The sequence below is a fragment of the Ctenopharyngodon idella genome, chromosome 17, assembly GCF_019924925.1.
Source record: "Ctenopharyngodon idella isolate HZGC_01 chromosome 17, HZGC01, whole genome shotgun sequence".
Lineage (NCBI taxonomy): Eukaryota > Metazoa > Chordata > Actinopteri > Cypriniformes > Xenocyprididae > Ctenopharyngodon > Ctenopharyngodon idella.
The window spans coordinates 2,049,842-2,070,224 of record NC_067236.1 but is presented as its reverse complement, the minus strand read 5'-3'; the positions used below and the strand labels follow the sequence as shown (position 1 = coordinate 2,070,224).

Here is a 20,383-nt window from a genome sequence, read left to right as displayed (position 1 = left end):
CTCCTTCTGGGAACAGTAGTTACATACATAACTCAAAGTTTTGAGGAAACATTTGGATGAATCAATGATTCAATGGCCCATTTATAAAGAGAGCCATTTTCTTAATTCCTGAATGAATCAGCCGTTTGAACGAATCAAATGAATAAATGACTCAATAACTCATTTAGACATTTACCACCACCTTATTGGAAGTTTTAGTTTTTTATTTAGTTTTTAGTTTTAGGTTTTTTTTGTTTGTTTGTTTGTTTGTTTGTTTTTCATTTCATTATAATTTCATGTTTTGGGGATAGTTTACCCCCAAACTACTTGTGTCGTTTCAAACCTTTATGACTTTTCTTTTTACGGAACATAAAAGAAGATATTTTGAAGAATGTTGGTAACCAAACTTTTGGTCTGTGAATCTAAAATACCAATGTAAATATCTAAATACCAATTCAGATGCAGCTTCTGAAAAAAATTATGACCGTTGTAACCTAAACATTTATGTGTAATAAATTCTATGTTGAATCAAATAAAATATTTCTTTCTAAAGCTACTTTTTGTAATGTCTATTTGATGCTTTTGTCCTTTAACACAATTAATGACTTTAAATGATCTTTTGGGGGTAATTTTTCAGCTAAATTTGATGTGTGGTTAATTATATTAATTAATTGGTAATTATGTAATTGGATTAAAAATTTTAATCGCTTGACAGCTGTAATATATATATATGTGTGTATATATATATGTATATATATATATTTAACATATTTTTTTGAGTAAAAAGTTTAATTGAATTTTACAAAAAATTTCAAAATCTTAGTATTTAGTTTTACTTTTACTTTATGACAATGGGACTGGAGCTAATGTGAACGAAACCTGATGATCATATTCTTCATGTTTCAATGAGCATTCATTGGAAAAACATCTGTCTGTACAGAGTCACATGATACAGGTTTATGTGGAAAAAATACCACATTTTAAGTTGGCTTTAGACTTTTGGACCCCACTGTATACCGTTACGTGATATATAATTGTTCAGTCTGTGAAATATTTTGGTCATATAAGATTACCTCCCACCTCTATTGACCTGTAAACATAAATGTTTTAAGGCTACACTAGATGTCTGAATAATAATAATATTCAGCATATTTTTTGCTTGTTCAAACAATTTTTTTACACGAACGAGAAATGTTGTTCTTGTGTTCACCTTTCTCGGTTCCTGTGAAATAACAGTCGTCTTTATTTTGTTCATAGTTCTAATGGAAAGTCTGTGTCATGGTCTGAACCAGGTTCAAGACATCCTCCGAAAGGGGAACACATGTGGCACAGACTGTCTGTACATGTGAAGAGGCAGGAAGCCGGATCCAATCAGACGGCTGTCATCAAACCCCTAACTAATACCTACAATAACCCAGGCATGGAGTTTTCCGATTTAAGCACCAAGACTCTGTACAATGTTGCTGAGGAGGATGAGGGCGACCCGATCAGATACAATCCTTCGGGCAGCCCTCCTCTGATGGCTCTCAGGCAGTCGCCTGTCAGCAAGCCTATGAAGGAGGTGGGCACCGATCATACCTTTTACACCCCTGAGCAACACGTGCCACAAAAAAACAGTGTTCTTCCCCAACAAGTTATCGCAGACCACCTTCAGCAAGAGGTGGTCAAGTTCAGTTCAAACATGCCCGATCTGGATGAGATCATAAGCCTGCCTGAGCCAGGCGACAGGGTGATGCTGCCACTTCAACCCCAAATATTGCATCCACATCCGATTTTGCCCATGCAACTGGCTGCTTACCCAGATGAGCCCGTCTCCCCTTTGGAGGACGTTGAAAATGAGCAGTTTGGACTTCTCCATGGCTACATGTATGACAATGCACAGATCCATGACGAGGAGGAGTTGGTGCAGATCAAAATGGCAATGGAGGACTCTCTGGCTCTGATGCCACCTTCTCCGTTTCGTGATTCTCTCGGCTCGGGCAGCCCCATTGCCAACTCCCCGGTGTCCGAGTCCATCTTATGCACGCCGCCGAGTTTGACGTACGCGTCCGTCATTCTCAGAGACTATAAGCAAAGCTCCTCGACCCTTTGAAACACATTTATTTTAGAAGATCATGTCAGCTAGTTTTGTGAAATAATAGCTACTAGTTTGTACAATGATGTGACTTAAGTCGCCTGCACTGGAGAGCTTTAATATTATATTTGTTTGATAGCAGAGCATTTAAAGAGACTGTATGGAAGTGGATGTATGTTGAGCAGGGTCCAAAATTAACAAGTGCCAAATGCAAGTTCAATTTGCTAGTATGTCTTTTAAAGTTTCACATAGACATGGAGAAGCTTGTGTACAATATATTTATTTTCAATGAGCCAGTGTTTATTTTTTTTAGTATCATTGGTACACTATTATAGTTTTATTAATATTTTGAGCAAGTTTTTATTTTCAGTTTTAATTTTAGTTAAAGTTTTAGTAATTTCTTATATATATATATATATATATATATATAAATAATTTAGTAATTTTTTTTATCTCTATATAGTTTTGGTAACACTTTTTTTACAGTGTCGTAGTTACACGTTACTACATATACTTACTATAGTAATAACAGTAAATTATGCATAATTACAAGTAACTAACCCTAAACCAAACCCTAACCCTAACTGTAACTCTATCCGCTTGTTAAGTCGTGACATAAGGAACGCCGTTTCCGGGTCCAAGCCTCGACTCGTTTCACTTGAGAATGCCATCTCTACGGCCGTTTATGGGCGCTATTTATTCATAATAAACATTTAACATTTTAAAAAGTTAAACATTTAAAATACTTACAGTCTATACAACAGTCTCCATGCTCACAGCGTCACAGACATTAATATTTTAACGATTTATAAAAGATGAATCACTGTCTGGCCATCTGGGATTTTGGTATGGAGATAAAGGTAATGATTATAATTTTTTGGAAGTATTACACCACATTGTGTGTGTATATTTGCACCGTTTGTTGTTTTCTTGTGGTATGAGATAGAGCGTTTGAACCCGGAAGCGCTGCCGCGTGACGTCAGACAACCAAATAGTAAGTACATGTAGTTAATTAATAGTACTCAGTACTTATTTGAGTAATTACAATGTAACTACGGCACTGTAAAATAAAGTGTAACCCTAGTTTTTATCGCTTTTCATTTCTGTTTGAGTTATTTAGTACTTCAGGTTGAACTAAATGAAAATGAGAAATGTTGCATTGGCAACTAGCTGAAATAAACTTTACATTTTTTATATTTTATTTCAGTTAATGTTTATTTTATTTCAAGTAATGGAAAAAGTTTTTTATGGTTTTAGATTTAGTTAACAATAATACCCAGAAATGAAAGGAAAAAAATAGTAAAATACTGTTTAATAGCAGGTACATTTTCTCAATTCACCCACAATTGACAAATGTGGCAAAAAAAAAAAAAAAAAAGTTAATTTTGGACCTTAATGTCAATGCTGGATTGAGTAAAAGCAGAAACCCAAACATGCAGGAGCCCTTTGATTTCTGTCACTATCACTTGCTTTAGTATGGCAGCAGTAGTTGACATGAAACCAACACCAGTCATTGTAATGCTGTATATTCTGCGCTGATTATGCTTTTAATTATAGATCAAATCATCTAAAGGACTAAAAGGAAATAACCATTGTAGCAGAACCTGAAGATTTAGAATTTCAAAGAATGTGCAGCAACTCCTATGAGTGACCATTTAATGTGTTTAATGTGTTTTATACAATCAGTCTACATGACTTTTATAAACTACATTTTAAAACTGAGAATATATTAAATAAACATGATCATCAAACAGTTATAGGTCTAGTTAAAGCATCATATCATGCAGCGTATGTATGCTGTAAACTAAGTGTAGATAACCAATGCCTACAATGTAGCTTTAAATGGATAATGTTTAAGTGCCAATGTCAATACTAACTGTATTTTTCCATGCTGTGTTATTTTTGATGTAATTTTTGTATAGTTGTGTTTGAAGTACAATAGAAAGTGTATATATTCATTTTCTTCCATTCATGTGATTTTTTTGTAATGAAGTAATGAAGTAATTGTATAGCTTTGGATTTAAATGGTCATAACTTAAAGTCAGAGTTTGTGTTATTACATAGACCTTTTCAATAGACATTATTGATTGTTGAGTTTCAATGCCTGTATTTAGTAACTGTTGGTTGAATGTTTTCATATCAGTTCCGAACACTTATATGCTTTATACAGTCAGTGTGTAAATGAAGATTCTAGAACCCCTTGCTCAACAGGGCCACCGACGGCAGTTTCACCAGAATGTATCACGAGTCCTCATATGTGTGCGGCATACCTATCCTCTAGTTGTTATGACCATTTAAGTCTTGTATGATATGATGTTTACTAAATTATTATAGAATTTTAACTTTTTAAGCAATTGTAGAGAAATGTACTGTAACTTTTTTAGAAATTATCTAAAATGATTGTGCTGTAAGTTTTATTTTTTTCTGTCGCAGTGCAATATGTGTTTGTTTCTGAGCTTGTCAGATAGCATATAGTCTTGAAAGTATACTTTAGCTTTAAGAGAACATTTGTTCTATTATATTTTTGAAAAGAATCATTGCTACCGTATATAGCCTAGATGTAGATAAACTACATGTTTCTACAGATTAATATAGTTCTGCTACATTTGTCAGAAATTGCTTAGCTTATCATTTTATTGAGCATGTTTTATTGGGTTTATGATAAATATTGTACATATTGTAAATAAGCTCTCAGGGTTGTTGCTGAAGTAGATGTTTAGTTAATAATTTCCCAAAATGTGACTAGTTATTGCTTTCATATGACAATGTTAAAGAACTGTCTACAACACTCGTCTGTCTCACTGTCACTTTATGCGCGCTTTTTGCATTTGAAATACTCAAAATGTCCTTTTATACCTTATATGTAACTTCTTTGTTTTATGTAAATTCTTTGTTTTATCATTTTGATGCTGGAAACTGTCTGTGGTAGGTAGTTGGAAAACGAAACAGGGATTTCAACGGCAGAATAAATCTGAACTAGGTCATTTGTTGCAGATGAGATATGTTATAACAAGGAAAATGTCAGGAGACTCAGAATTAGGATTCACTGAACATTTATTTAAAATTTTAGTGATTGGAGACTATAAAGTTGGGAAAACCAGCTTTGTTAAACGATATGTGAGAAATCAATTCTACGAGGAGTTGAAAACGACTATAGGTGTGGATTTTTCTATGAAGGTGATCGATTGGAACAGTCACACGCGGGTGAGATTACAGCTTTGGGATATAGCAGGTAAGTCGTATTTTAAACGTGAAATTAGTTTAATAGAATTAAGTTTCATTTGTCTACATTTGATTTGTCATAATAGATCATCAATGCATAAAACAGAATAAGGTCTCATTTGTTAACATTAGATAATGTATTAACTAACTAACATGAAATAACAATAGCTATATTGATTAATCTTTGTTAATATTATTAGCTATTAAAAAATAAATATGTTTGTTGTTTGTTCATGTTAGTTCACAGTGCATAGTTAACAAATAGAACTTTTGATTTTAATAATGTATGAGTAAATGTTGAAATAAACATTAACTAAGATTAATAAATGCTGTAGAAGTGTTGATAATTTTTAATTCATGTTAACTAATGAACCTTATTGTAAAGTGTTACACATGAAATTAATAGTGTTGATGTGCATCATGAGAAAAAATGTTATTAGAAGCAGAATAGGACAGAAATGAAACTTTGACAAAAAAAATGTTTTTAGTGCCATTGTTTCTAATGAAGAGTAATTCTTAACCATTTCATTGGACAGTTTCATTTTCATATTCATATTTATTGAATATAAAGCACCAAGCAAGAAATACATGTCATGAAATCCGAAATGCATGTAAGCTGATTAGTTTCTGTTTTCCAAGAAGAGAATTTGGACCATATTTTCTTTTTTTTTTTTCTTTTTTTAAATCATTTGTTTTTTGCTGTTGTTCATTAGGTCAAGAGCATGTGAGGGGACTGAACCGTGTGTACTTCAAGGGATCCAGTGGCGCATTTGTTGTGTATGACATGACAAACGGGTCAACATTGGACGGAGCTCTGAACTGGAAACATGAACTTGATTGCCAAGTACTGCAGAAAAATGGCCGTCCAATTCCTGCTGTTCTACTGGCCAATAAATGTGATGAGACTAAAGTGTGCCAGAGGAATGCCTCTCTTCTGGAGAAAATCTGCCAGGAGAAGGGTTTTATTGGATGGTTTCAGACATCAGCGAAGGTGACTGGATTTTTTATCATACTAGTTTTCATATTTAGACAACATTTGGGATAAGAAGCTGGGTTTTTCAACCTTCACCCAACCAGGGTCTCCTCACCCAGACTACATAATTTACATTATTATACATAGTTTACATAGTTACAATGTAACAATGTTTTATTTTATTTTATTTGTCAAACTTAATTTGATATATATTTTCATTTTTAAACTTTTATAAAATAATAAAGTATCCTAAATTACCCTATAAATAATCAAAGTACTCTTTTTTTATTTTTTTATTTAATTATTTATTGTTATATATTACTCCAAATTTTTGAATGGTATTACACAAAATGTATCATGGATTTCCACAAAAATATTAAAGGGTTAGTTCACCCAAAAATGAAAATAATGTAATTAATTAGTCACCCTCATGTCGTTCTACACCCGTAAGACCTTCGTTCATCTTTGGAACACAAATTAATATTGATATTTTTTTTTTTATATATATGATATTTTGATGAAATCCGATGGCTCAGTGAGGCCTGCATTCACAGCAATGGTATTTCCTCTCTCAAGATCCATAAAGGTACTAAAAAAATATTTAAATCAGTTCATGTGAGTTCAGTAGTTCAACTTTAATATTATAAAGCGACAAGAAAATGTTTTGTGTGCCAAAAAAACAAAATAAAGATTTTTTTAACAATATCTATTTCAAAACACTTCAGCTTCATGAAGCTTCGGAGCTTTACAAATCGAATCAGTGATTCGGAGCGCCAAAGTCACATGATTTCAGCAGTTTGGCGGTTTGATACGCGATCCGAATCACTGATTCTATTCGTAAAGCTCCAAAGCTTCATGAAGCAGTGTTTTGAAATAGATATTGTTAAAAAGTCTTTTTTTTTAATATCTTAATTTGTGTTCCGAAGATGAACAAAGGTCTTAAGGGTGTGGAACGACATGAGGGTGAGTAATAAATGACATTATTTTTTATTTTTAGGTGAACTAATCCTTAAAGGTACAATATGTAAGATTTTTGCAGTAAAATATCCAAAAACCACTAGGCCAGTGTTATATATTTTGTTCAGTTGACTACTTACAATATCCCAAATGTTTCCAACTATTTGTAAATCATGAGAAAATCGTGATTTTAACCAAGGATACGGGACGTGTACAGGAGTCAGTGGTGTCATATCTACGTTACCCTCGGTTTCCGGTTTTATTTTGTAGAAACCATGGAAACACTAAAGACGCTTTAATATATTACATGTTTTATTAGACAAGGGAACAACTGTTTGGTTACATTTATAGAAAGAAAACGAATTATTGTTATATAGCTCAGCACGTTTAGTCTTATTGTTTAAATCTAGTTTTCTTGATTTTCCGAGAGTACCATGCTTTTACCATGCCTCAGAGAAAAACACTATTTTGTCAAGTAGCTAATACAGCATTTTCTCCATCATACAATGTTTTAAAGTTAATTGCATGCCACTTATCAACACAAGCCACCCCGCATTTATTAATATGATATTCTAAAATCGATCTAGCTTACTGCAGTGTGCAACAAGTGTCTCACAGCAGCCGCCTAGCGAACGCTCAGAGTAACATTATAACATTATTTTAAACGCAAATGTATCTAATGTGATAAACAGCACTGTGTTACCTTATACGCTTTACCGGAAGAAGCAGTGCCGGCGACTGCAGCATAATAAAAGCTCCACTGCTCGCGAGGCGTGTGTCGCGTTCATCTCTCATTAGCAATCTCTCCAGCAACCTCGTTCAGCTCCAACATCACTCGCCCTGCTCTGCTTCATACTACAGTAACGTTAATAATCTCATCCATGAACATGATTTCTGCTTGAGTCATCAAACTACACCTTTGTTTTGAATAGGCGACCTCTAGCAGCGAAAAATTTACATATTGTAGCTTTAAGCATCAAAAACAGTTTTTTTATTTTTTTACATTGATAATAATAAGGAGGAATGTTTCTTGAGCATCAAATCAGAATGATATCTGAAGGATCATGTGACACTGAAGACTGGAGTAATAATGCTGAAAATTCAGCTTTGACATCACAGGAATAAATGACATTGTATAAGAAATAAAAAAAACAGTTAAATTGTAATAATATTTCACAATATTACTGTTTTTTACTTTATTTTTGATCAAATAAATGCAGTATTGGTGAGAAAAAAAATGTAACTATGTTTTGTATCAATATATTTTTATAGTTTTATAAGAAATATATAAAATGTGATCCAAAATGTACATGAATGTCATACTTGTCCAGCTTTAAAATTCGATTTAACAGAGTTTTGTGTTTTGTGTCTGCTGTGTTTGCTTTAGGAGAATATCAACGTGGATGAAGCTGCTAAATACCTTGTGAAGCACATTCTCCAGACCAATGAGGAGTCAGTGAAAGAAGAAGAGCAGCACATGCAGATAAACCTGAAACAGCAGACAAAGATCAATTCTGCCTGCTGATGATTTTACAATCCAACTCTAGTATATCATTCTTTCAGTACAATATATCTTTTTGAAATTTGTATGTTTTATTATTTTATTTTATTGTCAATGATTATTACTTGTCTAGACAATTTTGGGGCCATGACCAAGTACCATGGTGAGTATCTAATAAATACCCCTGTGGCACTTGCAATGTGTCTCATTTCCACTGCTAATCCACTACATGCTCACTGGCTATTAAATACATCAGCATGGAAGGAGACTAACTGAAATCCACTGTACACACTTCAGAATAAAACATTTCATCAAATGAACAGAAACACTGTCAAGATGCCAGATTCATTATTTTTCTCTCTTCAGAAAGGACTGTGCACAGGGACATGGCCTATATTTTTCATATATAACTGTCAGTTTGTTTTCTTTGGAAAATAGCAATAAGAGAAAACAGGTTTGAGATAAAATATATATGTTGATGAAAAATAAATGTAACTTCAGGGTAAAATTCAAATATTTCATCAGGGCTTAGAGCCTCTCTGCTACAAAATTAATTTCCCGTCAAGCGTAAATGCCTCCGAATATAGTCAGATGGCATTCTAATAAATCTCTCTGATTTTAAAGCTCTTTTTACATTATTTGACAAATAAGTCAGAATTTCTATTTCAGTGCATCAGTATTTTCATACATTTCTGCAATCTTAATAGAGAAGTTAGAAAAGAGACTCTAATATAGCCCAATGCCCTGCCCTACTTTATTTATTCAGTTTATTAAATGATCAAATATAAAATATAGAAGTGAAATATCCCTCATATAATGATTATCCAGGTCAAGGGAGCGATCAAACACATCAGCATGATGCACAGCTTCCATACACAATGGCTGAAATCACAGAAATAGGAAACGGTTCCGAGCATGACCCATTTTTGCCGTGCATTTTTGAGGGAATGTTAAGAACTCTGGCGTTCTGATACTCCCCCCAGAGATCTGTACTATATTGAGCAAACAATACTGTGTTCAAGCCTCCATACCAGCCTGAACTGACTGTAGGCATCAGCTGCCAGCAGATTCTGTATTCTGTGGATGGAAGAGCGGGTTTCAATGCATTTATGTGCTCGTACACAGCCGTGGATCTAGTAGTACAGGTCTGATTGTGCACTGTGTGTGCATTGTGTTCCCCCAGTGGCACAGGAAGTGTTCCCGTCTAGGCCATAAGTGCTTCCCATCTGTTAGCTTTGCCAGACAGGTTGTACAGGTGTAGCGCTTTATATTTTTTGGCAGATTTCCATGCGAGTATTGTGAGCAAACGAGAAGGCACTGTTGTGTTTCGTGTTTTGATGAAGATGAGCTGTGACTCATTGAAAAATTCAGTGCAAAGTGGATTGTTTATTAATTAGCTCAATAATGAGAGCAGGAAAATTATGAATAACTTATGTCATTGTATTGTCCCAGAGTTTTAGTTAATGAATATGCAAATACTGAAAATGAACATACACTTTTAATTAAATGGTAAATATGGTTAAATCACTGTTAATTTATGGTTAAAAATGAAAAATGCTGTACTTTATAAATACAGCATACAATGTTTCAGGCTGTATATTTATTAGATTGAACATTAAAACACTGAAATGTGACATTAAAACACATTATATGCAAATGCACTCAGATATTCTACAGATATTCTAAAATGTGTTAAAGAGGGCAATTTGTGATGCTTTAAGATTTTCCATTGCTTTTCCAGATATTTGTGACTGCTGTTAATGAATTATAAAATGATTATATGGAGATTACTCTCAAAAGAACAATTTCTAGTCAATTAAAAAATGTTGACTTTTTAGGATTTAATCAATTTATATGACTCTTCCATGATTTCCAGGCTTGGAAATCACAGTTTTCAATGTACTGCACATAGATTTTCTTCTAAAATTACCTATTTCCATCCTCTGACACTTATTCACTCACTCACTCATTTCTGTGCTGGTCTCCTTCTGGTCTCACTCATTATTGTGCTGGTCTCATTTTGGTCTCACTCATTACTGTGCTGGTCTCATTCTGGTCTCACTCATTACTGTGCTGGTCTCATTCTGGTCTGACTCATTACTGTGCTGGTCTCATTCTGGTCTCACTCATTTCTGTGCCGGTCCAATTCTGGTCTCACTCATTTCTGTTCTGGTCTCATTCTTGTCTCACTCATCACTGCTGATCTCATTTGTGTCTCACTCATTACTGTGATGGTGTCATTCTGATCTCACTCATTACTGTGCTGGTCTCATTCTGGACTCATTACTGTGGTGGTCTCATTCTGGTCTGACTCATTACTGTGCTGGTCTCATTCTAGTCTCACTCATTACTGTGCTGGTCTCATTCTGATCTCACTCATTACTGTGCTGGTCTCATTCTGGTCTCACTCATTTCTGTGCTGGTCTCATTCAGGTCTCACTCATTATTGTGGTGGTCTCATTCTGGTCTCACTTATTACTGTGCTGGTCTCTTTCAGGTCTCACTCATTACTGTGGTGGTCTCATTCTGGTCTCACTTATTACTGCGCTGGTCTCATTCTGGTCTCACTCAGTACTGTGCTGGTCTCATTCTGGTCTGACTCATTTCTGTGCTGGTCTCATTTTGGTCTCACTCATTACTGTGGTGGTCTCATTCTGGTCTGACTCATTTCTGTGCTGGTCTCATTCTGGTCTCACTCAATACTGTGGTGGTCTCATTCTGTTCTGACTCATTTCTGTTCTGGTCTCATTCTGGTCTGACTCATTACTATGCTGGTCTCATTCTGGTCTGACTCATTACTATGCTGTCTCATTCTGGTCTCACTCATTACTGTGCTGGTCTCATTCTGCTCTGACTCATTATTGTGTTGGTATTTGTGCTGGCCTCATTCTGGTCTCACTCATTACTGTGCTGGTCTTATTCTGGTCTGACTCATTACTGTGCTGGTCTCATTCTGGTCTCACTCATTACTGTGATGGTCTCATTCTGGTCTGACTCATTTCTGTGCTGGTCTCATTCAGGTCTCACTCATTATTGTGGTGGTCTCATTCTGGTCTCACTTATTACTGTGCTGGTCTCATTCTGGTCTCACTCATTACTGTGCTGGTCTCATTCTGGTCTGACTCATTACTGTGCTGGTCTCATTCTGGTCTCACTCATTACTGTGATGGTCTCATTCTGGTCTGACTCATTTCTGTGCTGGTCTCATTCAGGTCTCGCTCATTATTGTGGTGGTCTCATTCTGGTCTCACTTATTACTGCGCTGGTCTCATTCTGGTCTCACTCATTACTGTGCTGGTCTCATTCTGGTCTGACTCATTTCTGTGCTGGTCTCATTTTGGTCTCACTCATTACTGTGGTGGTCTCATTCTGGTCTGACTCATTTCTGTGCTGGTCTCATTCTAGTCTGACTCATTACTATGCTGGTCTCATTCTGGTCTCACTCATTACTGTGCTGGACTCATTCTGCTCTGATTCATTATTGTGTTGGTATTTGTGCTGGCCTTATTCTGGTCTCACTCATTACTGTGCTGGTCTCATTCTGGTCTGACTCATTACTGTGCTGGTCTCATTCTGGTCTGACTCATTACTGTGCTGGTCTCCTTCTGGTCTCACTCATTACTGTGCTGGTCTCATTCTGGTCTCACTCATTACTGTGCTGGCCTCATTCTGGTCTCACTCATTATTGTGGTGGTCTCATTCTGATCTGACTCATTACTGTGGTCTCATTCTGGTCTCACTCATTACTGTGGTGGTCTCATTCTGATCTGACTCATTACTGTGGTGGTCTCAATCTGGTTTCACTCATTACTGTAATGGTCTCATTCTGATCTCACTCATTACTGTAATGGTTTCATTCTGATCTCATTATTGTGCTGGTCTCATTCTGGTCTCACTCATTACTGTGGTGGTCTCATTCTGGTCTGACTCATTATTGTGCTGGTCTCCTTCTGGTCTCACTCATTACTGTACTGGTCTCATTCTGGTCTGACTCATTATTGTGCTGGTCTCCTTCTGGTCTCACTCATTACTGTGCTGGTCTCATTCTGGTCTGACTCATTACTGTGCTGGTCTCATTCTGGACTAAATCATTACTGTGGTGGTCTTATTCTGGTTCTTCATGCAAACGCTGTGCCTGAAGGCAGGTTTTTGCTGACATGGTGTGTATAGGAGGGCAGATATTTTTAATCTCCCATCTGTTCCACACTGTCCCGTAGTTTTACTTTGTAGCGTCCTTGGTGTGCGTCTAGGGATCTGTTCTACATACCACTTATTTGAGCCCTTCCGCTGCAGTTGTTTACAAATAATGTGGAGTGAATACATCTGTCCTGATAAAGCAGAGAGTCTTTATAATTGATCTTAGCACATAAAACTTTTAGCATTTCTTTGGTAGTTTGTATCAAATGTGACTGATTTATACTGCTTGAAATGTTCTACTCTGATGGATGCACATGCATTATAACTGTTTCTGGTAGCATTTGAAGTGGATATTTTGCTTAGAGGAAAAACATCAAAGAAAACAGCCTGTGTCCTACTTCAGACCTAGTTTCAGAGGCAGAGTGAAGGAATATTTGTGGGAAATCCTTGAACAATAAGCACAATAATATTACATGTATAATGTATTTCAAAAACTTCAGAATTCTACTCTCTTTAAGGTACTTATTTAATTTTGATTAGCATTAATGTCAGCCAAGGACACATTTCTCTAGATATAGATTTCTCATTGAGGTGAAATGCTGTCTCGCGATATTGCCATGACGGAGTGTGAGGGTGAAGTTAGTATAGAATATGCCACCGCTCTGTTTACATTATGTCACGGAGTCAGTTCCCACCACCAACAATCACAACACATCGTCACCGGATCTCCACACTCCGCCCACTCGTTCCCAATCACCAGAATACTGATCAGCTGCACCTGCACCGCATCACTATAAGAACTCTCACTCCCTGCACTTCAGTGTCTGGTCTTGTTCACACATATCTGGACTCCTTACCTCTCCTCCGATGTTCCTGTGTCTCCACTCCTTCGTCGAACCTGCAACATATCAGAAAGAACTCTGTTAACATTCAGCTAAGTGACTTTGCTCAACGTGTTCATATCAGCCTACCATTCATCTGTGATTCCTGTGTTCGTGCCTCTGATTCCAAATAAACCACCTGTTGTATACTTACCCTCTTGTTCCCGTCTATGTCTGAAAGAAGACCAGACCGTATGCAGAGCTCCACGAACACAGACGAGGATCGTACCCTGGATCCGTTTACCTCCTTGGTGACCGGTACGATCCTCCCTCTCACCACCATCCACTAGCACGTCACCTGCAGCCACTTCCGACCTTGTGCACGCTGTTCATCATGCACTCCTTCAACCAGCACCTGCTGCAACATCTTGCCAGTCCCATGGCCCGACCAGCGACATTCTCAGGTACAGCGGAGGACTGCAGAGGGTTTCTACTTCAATGCTCGCTATATCTGGAAGCACAGTCTCATCTTTTCGCAACAGAATGCGCCAGGGTGGCGTTTATCATCTCTCTGCTGTCTGGATGAGCATTGCAATGGCCTCAACCCCACTGGGAATCTAACGCTCCGGTAACAGCCAATTAATGATTTCTTCTGCCATTTCAGAAAGGTTTTCGGACAAAGCACTGCTGACCAACTGTTTAATCTACACCAAGGCGATGAAACCGTGAGTATGTATGCTTTCCGCTTCCGCACTTTGGCGGCTACCAGTGGATGGAATAAACGGCGCTTATTACAGCTTTCCGCCAAGGACTCACTCCTCGAGTTAAGCAGTTAATGGTCGTGTACGATAACACAATGGGTTTGGAAAACCTTATTCAGAAAACCATACGTGTGGCTCAACGCTTCTCAGCGTGTTCTGTGCTTCCACCCGCTGCCAGTTCTCTGCCTGCCTCCCTTCCAGCACCAGAACAGATGCAGGTAGATTCCTTCCGCCTCACCCGAGCAGAGTGTCAGAGAAGAATTCAACAACGGCTATGTCTCTACTGTGGGGAAGAAGGACATGTCATCGCCATGTGTCCCATCCGACTACCACGCCCAGCGGTGAGTACCATCCAAGTTCCAGCCCGTGTTGCACCTCTTACAAGAACTAATGTCCAACTGTTAAACTCTCACTGTTAAACTCTCAAAACTGTGTTTCAGCACAAGCCCTCCTAGACTCTGGATCAGCGGGAAACTTCATCAGCACCCAAGTTCTTCAAAAACTGAATGTACGCCGAAAACGATGTCAACAAGATCTATGAATCCAAACCGTCCAAGGAAAGCCGCTGGGCCCGTGGTCGCATCACACACTTCTCTCCCACACTGACGAACCGTATCGGCTCCCTGCATTCTGAGGAGGTCACGTTCATGGTGCTGGAAGGATCCACTGCTGACATCATCCTGGGACGTCCCTGGTTAACGCAACATCAACCACAGATACAATGGAACACCGGGGAGATCCTGAAATGGGGTGAAAACTGTTACCAATCCTGCTTATCTCCGATCAAGAAACCACTTGCAAAGTCCCAATCTACCTCTTCCCATTCCAAGTATGTTCCTCTTCTCTCTACCTCTATCGAAAGTCCAGAAACTGATCAGAAAGTTGAAATTCCTCCAGAATACCGGGCATTCCAGGATGTCTTCAGTAAGTGATTGGCTACACAACTTCCACCTCACCGGCCATGGGACTGTGCCATCGACCTGCTACTTGGGGCTACTCTACCCAAGGGTAGAGTTTACCCATTGTCCATCCCGGAGCAAAAGGCCATGGCGGAGTACGTCAAAGAAGCCTTAAAACAGCAATTTATCCGTCATCGACATCACATCCCTGCCGCTTCAAGCTTCTTTTTCGTGGCCAAGAAGTACGGAGGCTTGAGGCCGTGCATAGACTACCATCATCTGAATTCCCAGAATGTTAAGTTCACTTATCCCCTTCCTCTGGTCCCAGCAGCTCTGGAACAGCTACAGGGAGCTCGCATCTTCTCCAAGCTGGACCTGCAGAGAGCGTATAACCTCATTCGTATCCGCAGGGGGGATGAGTGGAAGACTGCCTTTGTGACACCATCTGGCCACTACGAGAACCGGGTTATGCCGTACAGGCCTGTCCAGCTCTCCCTATGTGTTCCAGAACTATATGAATGAGGTGTTCTGGGAGTTCCTCCACCAGTTCGTCATTGTGTACATCGATGATATTCTTCTCCCGGAACCTGGCCGACCATCGCCAACACGTCTCCCAGGTCCTAGAGAAACTACGCGAGCACCACCTGTACCTCAAGCTGGACAAGTGCGACTTCCATACCACCTCCGTTCACTTCCTAGGTTACATCATCGATCAGCATGGCATACAGATGGACCAGAGGAAGGTGGACACCATCCGCAACTTGCCCCTTCCGTCTACAGTCAAGGAGTTACAATGCTTCCTAGGATTTGCCAACTTCTATAGACATTTCATTCACAACTACAGTCTCCTCAGTGCACCTCTCACATCACTCCTCAAAGGCCGGCCCAAGTCTCTGTCCTGGAATCCATCCGCCCGAGAAGCCTTCCATCAGCTACAAGAAGCTTTCCTCACTGCTCCGATCCTGGTCCATCCGAATCCAGAACTCCCTTTCATCGTTGAGGTGGACGCTTCATCCACCGGGGTTGGAGCGGTGTTGTCCCAGCGGCAGGGTGATCCACCACGACTCCATCCATGTGCCTTTTTCTCTAAGAAGCTATCGCCGGCGGAGCAAAACTATGACGTTGGAAACAGAGAGCTGCTCACCATTAAGTTAGCCTTGGAGGAATGGAGACACTGGCTGGAGGGAGCACTTCACCCCTTTGAGGTCATTACCGACCATCATAACCTCGAGTACCTCAGAGAAGCTAAGAGACTCAATCCTTGCCAAGCCCGCTGGGCTTTATTCTTCACAAGGTTAAACTTCACAGTCACCTACCGCCCTGGAAGCAAGAACTGTAAAGCTGATGCTCTCTTGTCTGTTCCAGCCTGAACCAGAGAATACATAATACATCCTCCCTCCAGCCATGATTGTAAGCCCCATCCAATGGACCATCAACCAACAGATCTCTGAGGCTAACTCCACTGAGCCTGCTCCGCCGGGAGGTCCTGAGGGGCTCCTCTACGTTCCACCGGCCCATCGTGGACTTAGCTCACTCCTCTCCAGGCTCTGGACACCCAGGTAGTTCACGTACCCTCTCGCTTCTGCAGCAACAGTACTGGTGGCCATCCATGCCCCAGGATGTCTCCCGACACATCAAAGGATGCTCAGTCTGTGCCATTGCCAACACTCCTAGGAAGCTTCCAGGGGGTAAACTCCTCCCGCTGCCCATACCACAGAGACCCTGGACTCCCCTTGGAGTCGACTTCATGACAGACCTCCCACCTTCTAACAATTACACCTGTGTCTTCGTGATTGTGGATCGGTTCTCCAAGTCATGCAAGCTTATTCCCCTTAAGGGTTTGCCCACAGCGCTGGAAGCCGCTGATGCCCTGTTCAACAACATGTTGAATCCCAGAGGAAATCGACTCAGATCGAGGTCCTCAGTTCATATCCCGCGTCTGGCAAGCGATCTTCAAGCTCCTAGGAGTGTCCGTCAGCCTGTCCTCAGGATACCACCCTCAGACCAATGGCCAGACTGAGCGGAAGATCCAGGAGATCGGGAGGTACCTGCAGGTATATTGCCACCAGAACCAGGACAGCTGGAGCCAGTTCCTGCCCTGGGCGGAGTATGCCCAGAATTCCCTCCGGCAGAACACCACAGGGCTCACCCTGTTTCAGTGCGTCCTGGGCTACCAACCTCCTCTCTTCCCCTGGTCGGGTGAGCCCTCCGAGGTTCCAGCTGTCAACCATTGGTTCCAGCAGAGCGAGAGAGTGTGGGACTCAGCACACCTTCAACAGGCAGTTCGGAGACACAAGCAGCACGCGGATGCCAGAAGAGGCCCAACTCCACAGTACCAACCTGGCCAGAAGGTATGGCTATTGGCGCGGGACATCTGTCTCCGGCTGCCCTGTCGTAAGCTGAGTCCCTGGTACATAGGTTCATTCACCATCCAGAGGCAGCTCAACGAAGTCACCTACCGGCTCAACTTACCTCCAGAATACCGTATATAACCTTCATTCCATGTTTCACTGCTTAAACCTCACACTAAACCCTTGTCTCCTCCCTCCACAGATCCTGGTGACGATGCAGTACCTCCTCCTCCCGACATCGCTGAAGAGGAGAACATCTACCGGGTGCGGGCGATCCTCGACTCTCAACGACGGGGTCCCGCGCTGGAATACCTCGTCAACTGGGAGGACTACGGCCCCGAGGAGTGTTCCTGGGTAAACCGTCACGACATCCTCAACCCCTCTCTTCTAACACCGTTCCATCAAGAACATCCGGACCGCCCTGCTCCTCGGGGTCGAGGTAGACCCCGTCGTCCTCGCCCCATGGAGGAGGGGTACTGTCAAGGAGTCAGTTCCCACCACCAACAATCACAACACATAATCACCGGATCTCCACACTCCGCCCACTCATTCCCAATCACCAGAATACTGATCAGCTGCACCTGCACCGCATCACACCAGCAGTATAAGAACTCTCACTTCCTGCACTTCAGTGTCTGGTCTTGTTTACACATACCTAGACTCCTTACCTCTCCTCCGATGTTCCCATGTCTCCACTCCTTCGTCTCGTCCTGTCTTCCTTCGTCGAACCTGCAACATATCAGAAAGAACTCTGTTAACATTCAGCTAAGTGACTTTGCTCAACGTGTTCATATCAGCTTACCATTCATCTGTGATTCCTGTGTTCGTGCCTCTGATTCCAAATAAACCACCTGTTGTATACTTACCCTCTTGTTCCCGTCTGTGTCTGACACATTACGCCTTCACTGTCGTTTTGCTTTTTATAGAAATAAAAACCATTTAATTCAGTTAGATAACGGTTGCCACCACTCCCTATTCACAGACTACATGCGAAAGTAAACACAAGCACATATTCAAACGCTATTTCAATACCCCCCATTTTTAAAGGATATGTACTGAAAACTTTTAAGTTGGCTATTATTAATAATAATGGCCTCTTATTAAAAAAAAAAAATGCAAAATAATCCTAGAGAATTAGTCAATTACAGGTCAATCTCAAATCTACCTTTTCTGTCAAAAATACTAGAAAAGGCAGTATTATCACAGCTATGTTACTTTTTTAGAAAGAAATGGTATCTGCGAGGATTTCCAGTCAGGATTTAGATTGTACCATAGTACTGAGACTGCTCTCATTACAAATGAGAGTTACAAATGAGTTAGATGATTTGCTCTTATCATCAGATCGTGGTTGTATCTCTCTATTAGTGTTACTGGACCAAAACATTCTTTTGAATAGACTCGAAAATTACATTGGCATTAGTGGAACTGCATTGGTATGGTTCAAATCATGATAACTGATAACACCATAATAAGTTTGTAGCAGTAAATGAATAGGTATCATACCGATCACAAGTTCAGTATGGAGTAGGGACGGCTCGATACCAAAATTTTGGCTTCGGTACGGTACCACAATCTAATACTGAAATATTGATATTAAACTGATGTTATACAGGGTCTGAATTTTGCCGTGGGTATTGCACCTAATTGTACTCATTCTTGCAGGTTTTGCATTTATAAAGTGGGAAATTATCGCAAATGTTTATTAGTAAATTAATCAACACAGATTATCACATCAAATCAGTGTAATTTGAAAACTTTCTTGTGGCATCTACGCTAATATTAGTCTTTCTGTTTATCCCGAGGTTCACCATAGTCAACTGGATCCGGGCCGTATCCAGGTGAGACCAAGGACCTGCACCTTGACACAACCACAACGCAGCCCTGACGTATCAGCAGAGATTGAGTCAACTAGATCATCCACTGTGAGGGCCTCATCGACACGACAGCCACGACACAGTTCCTCAACAACCGTCCATACCGGCGTGATCCTCAATACGATCCTCAATTGGATGGAACTGGAATAAATACTTTTAATGTTGCGATCCTATTGGACTTATGATAGCAACCTGAATTGTAACAAAGCACTGTTGGCCAGAGGAGAACTGGCCCCCGACTAAGCCTGGTTTCTCCCAAGGTTTTTCTCTCTCTATTTTAACACCAATTTGCCACTTGTCTGCCACCTGATGTCACCTGATGGAGTTTGGGTTCCTTGCCGCTGTCGCCTCTGGCTTGCTTAGTTGGGGACACTTAACATTTGACTTGACATTTGATATTCAACAGTGCTTTGATCTGCCTGCATTGACACTATTCTTTAAGAGCTGCTGTGCAGCCAAATAATGTACCAGTTATCAATGTAAAGCTGCTTTGACACAATCTACATTATAAAAAGCGCTATATAAATAAAGGTGACTTGACTTGACTTGACTTGTGAGAAGTTTCTCCCCTCTCTAGCTCTCAAAATTAGCAAATTGCTTCTGACCTCAAAACACATCGCGCCTGCACTATAAAAGCAAGCTGCACGCTGTAATACAAAACTCTTGTGCGCGTTTTGGGACATCTGGTGGAAATCACTTTCCCACGTCTTTTTAAACCTTGCCAATTTGAACATCCAAGTGATTTTATATCAGTCAGTAGTACTTGGGAGTGGAAACAGTACTAAAAAATTATACTTAAGTAAAAGTACTGCTACTTAAGAAATAATTTACTTG

At 39.9% G+C, this 20,383-nt stretch overlaps 2 protein-coding genes across 5 annotated transcripts in view; both read left to right on the top strand.

The window, feature by feature from the left end:
* Positions 1 to 4,844, top strand: part of grm1b (glutamate receptor, metabotropic 1b) — a 31,221-nt gene extending 26,377 nt beyond the window's left edge. For 2 of the 4 annotated variants that reach the window (XM_051867788.1, XM_051867789.1), the window contains one exon: positions 1,237 to 4,844. In XM_051867788.1, coding sequence (XP_051723748.1) covers positions 1,237 to 2,071 — 835 coding nt within the window. In that variant the 3' untranslated portion in view covers positions 2,072 to 4,844. The remainder of the gene's footprint in view (positions 1 to 1,236) is intronic. The other 2 variants (XR_007925893.1, XM_051867790.1) reach the window with 2 other exon arrangements.
* A 147-nt stretch (positions 4,845 to 4,991) lies between these two features.
* Positions 4,992 to 20,094, top strand: rab32b (RAB32b, member RAS oncogene family). The gene is made up of 4 exons (XM_051867792.1): positions 4,992 to 5,285; positions 5,989 to 6,266; positions 8,593 to 8,751; positions 19,478 to 20,094. Exons 1-3 carry the CDS (start codon positions 5,048 to 5,050, stop codon positions 8,728 to 8,730), a joined length of 654 nt encoding a protein of 217 aa, XP_051723752.1. The 5' UTR covers positions 4,992 to 5,047; the 3' UTR covers positions 8,731 to 8,751; positions 19,478 to 20,094.
* Positions 20,095 to 20,383: the final 289 nt, after the last annotated feature.

Bases quoted from the DNA above. Each gene is read 5' to 3' on its own strand.
- rab32b (XM_051867792.1), top strand. From the start codon at position 5,048: ATGAGATATGTTATAACAAGGAAAATGTCAGGAGACTCAGAATTAGGA. The intron at 5,286-5,988 runs GTAAGTCGTATT...GTTGTTCATTAG, and splicing joins ACAGCTTTGGGATATAGCAG to GTCAAGAGCATGTGAGGGGA. The intron at 6,267-8,592 runs GTGACTGGATTT...TGTTTGCTTTAG, and splicing joins GGTTTCAGACATCAGCGAAG to GAGAATATCAACGTGGATGA.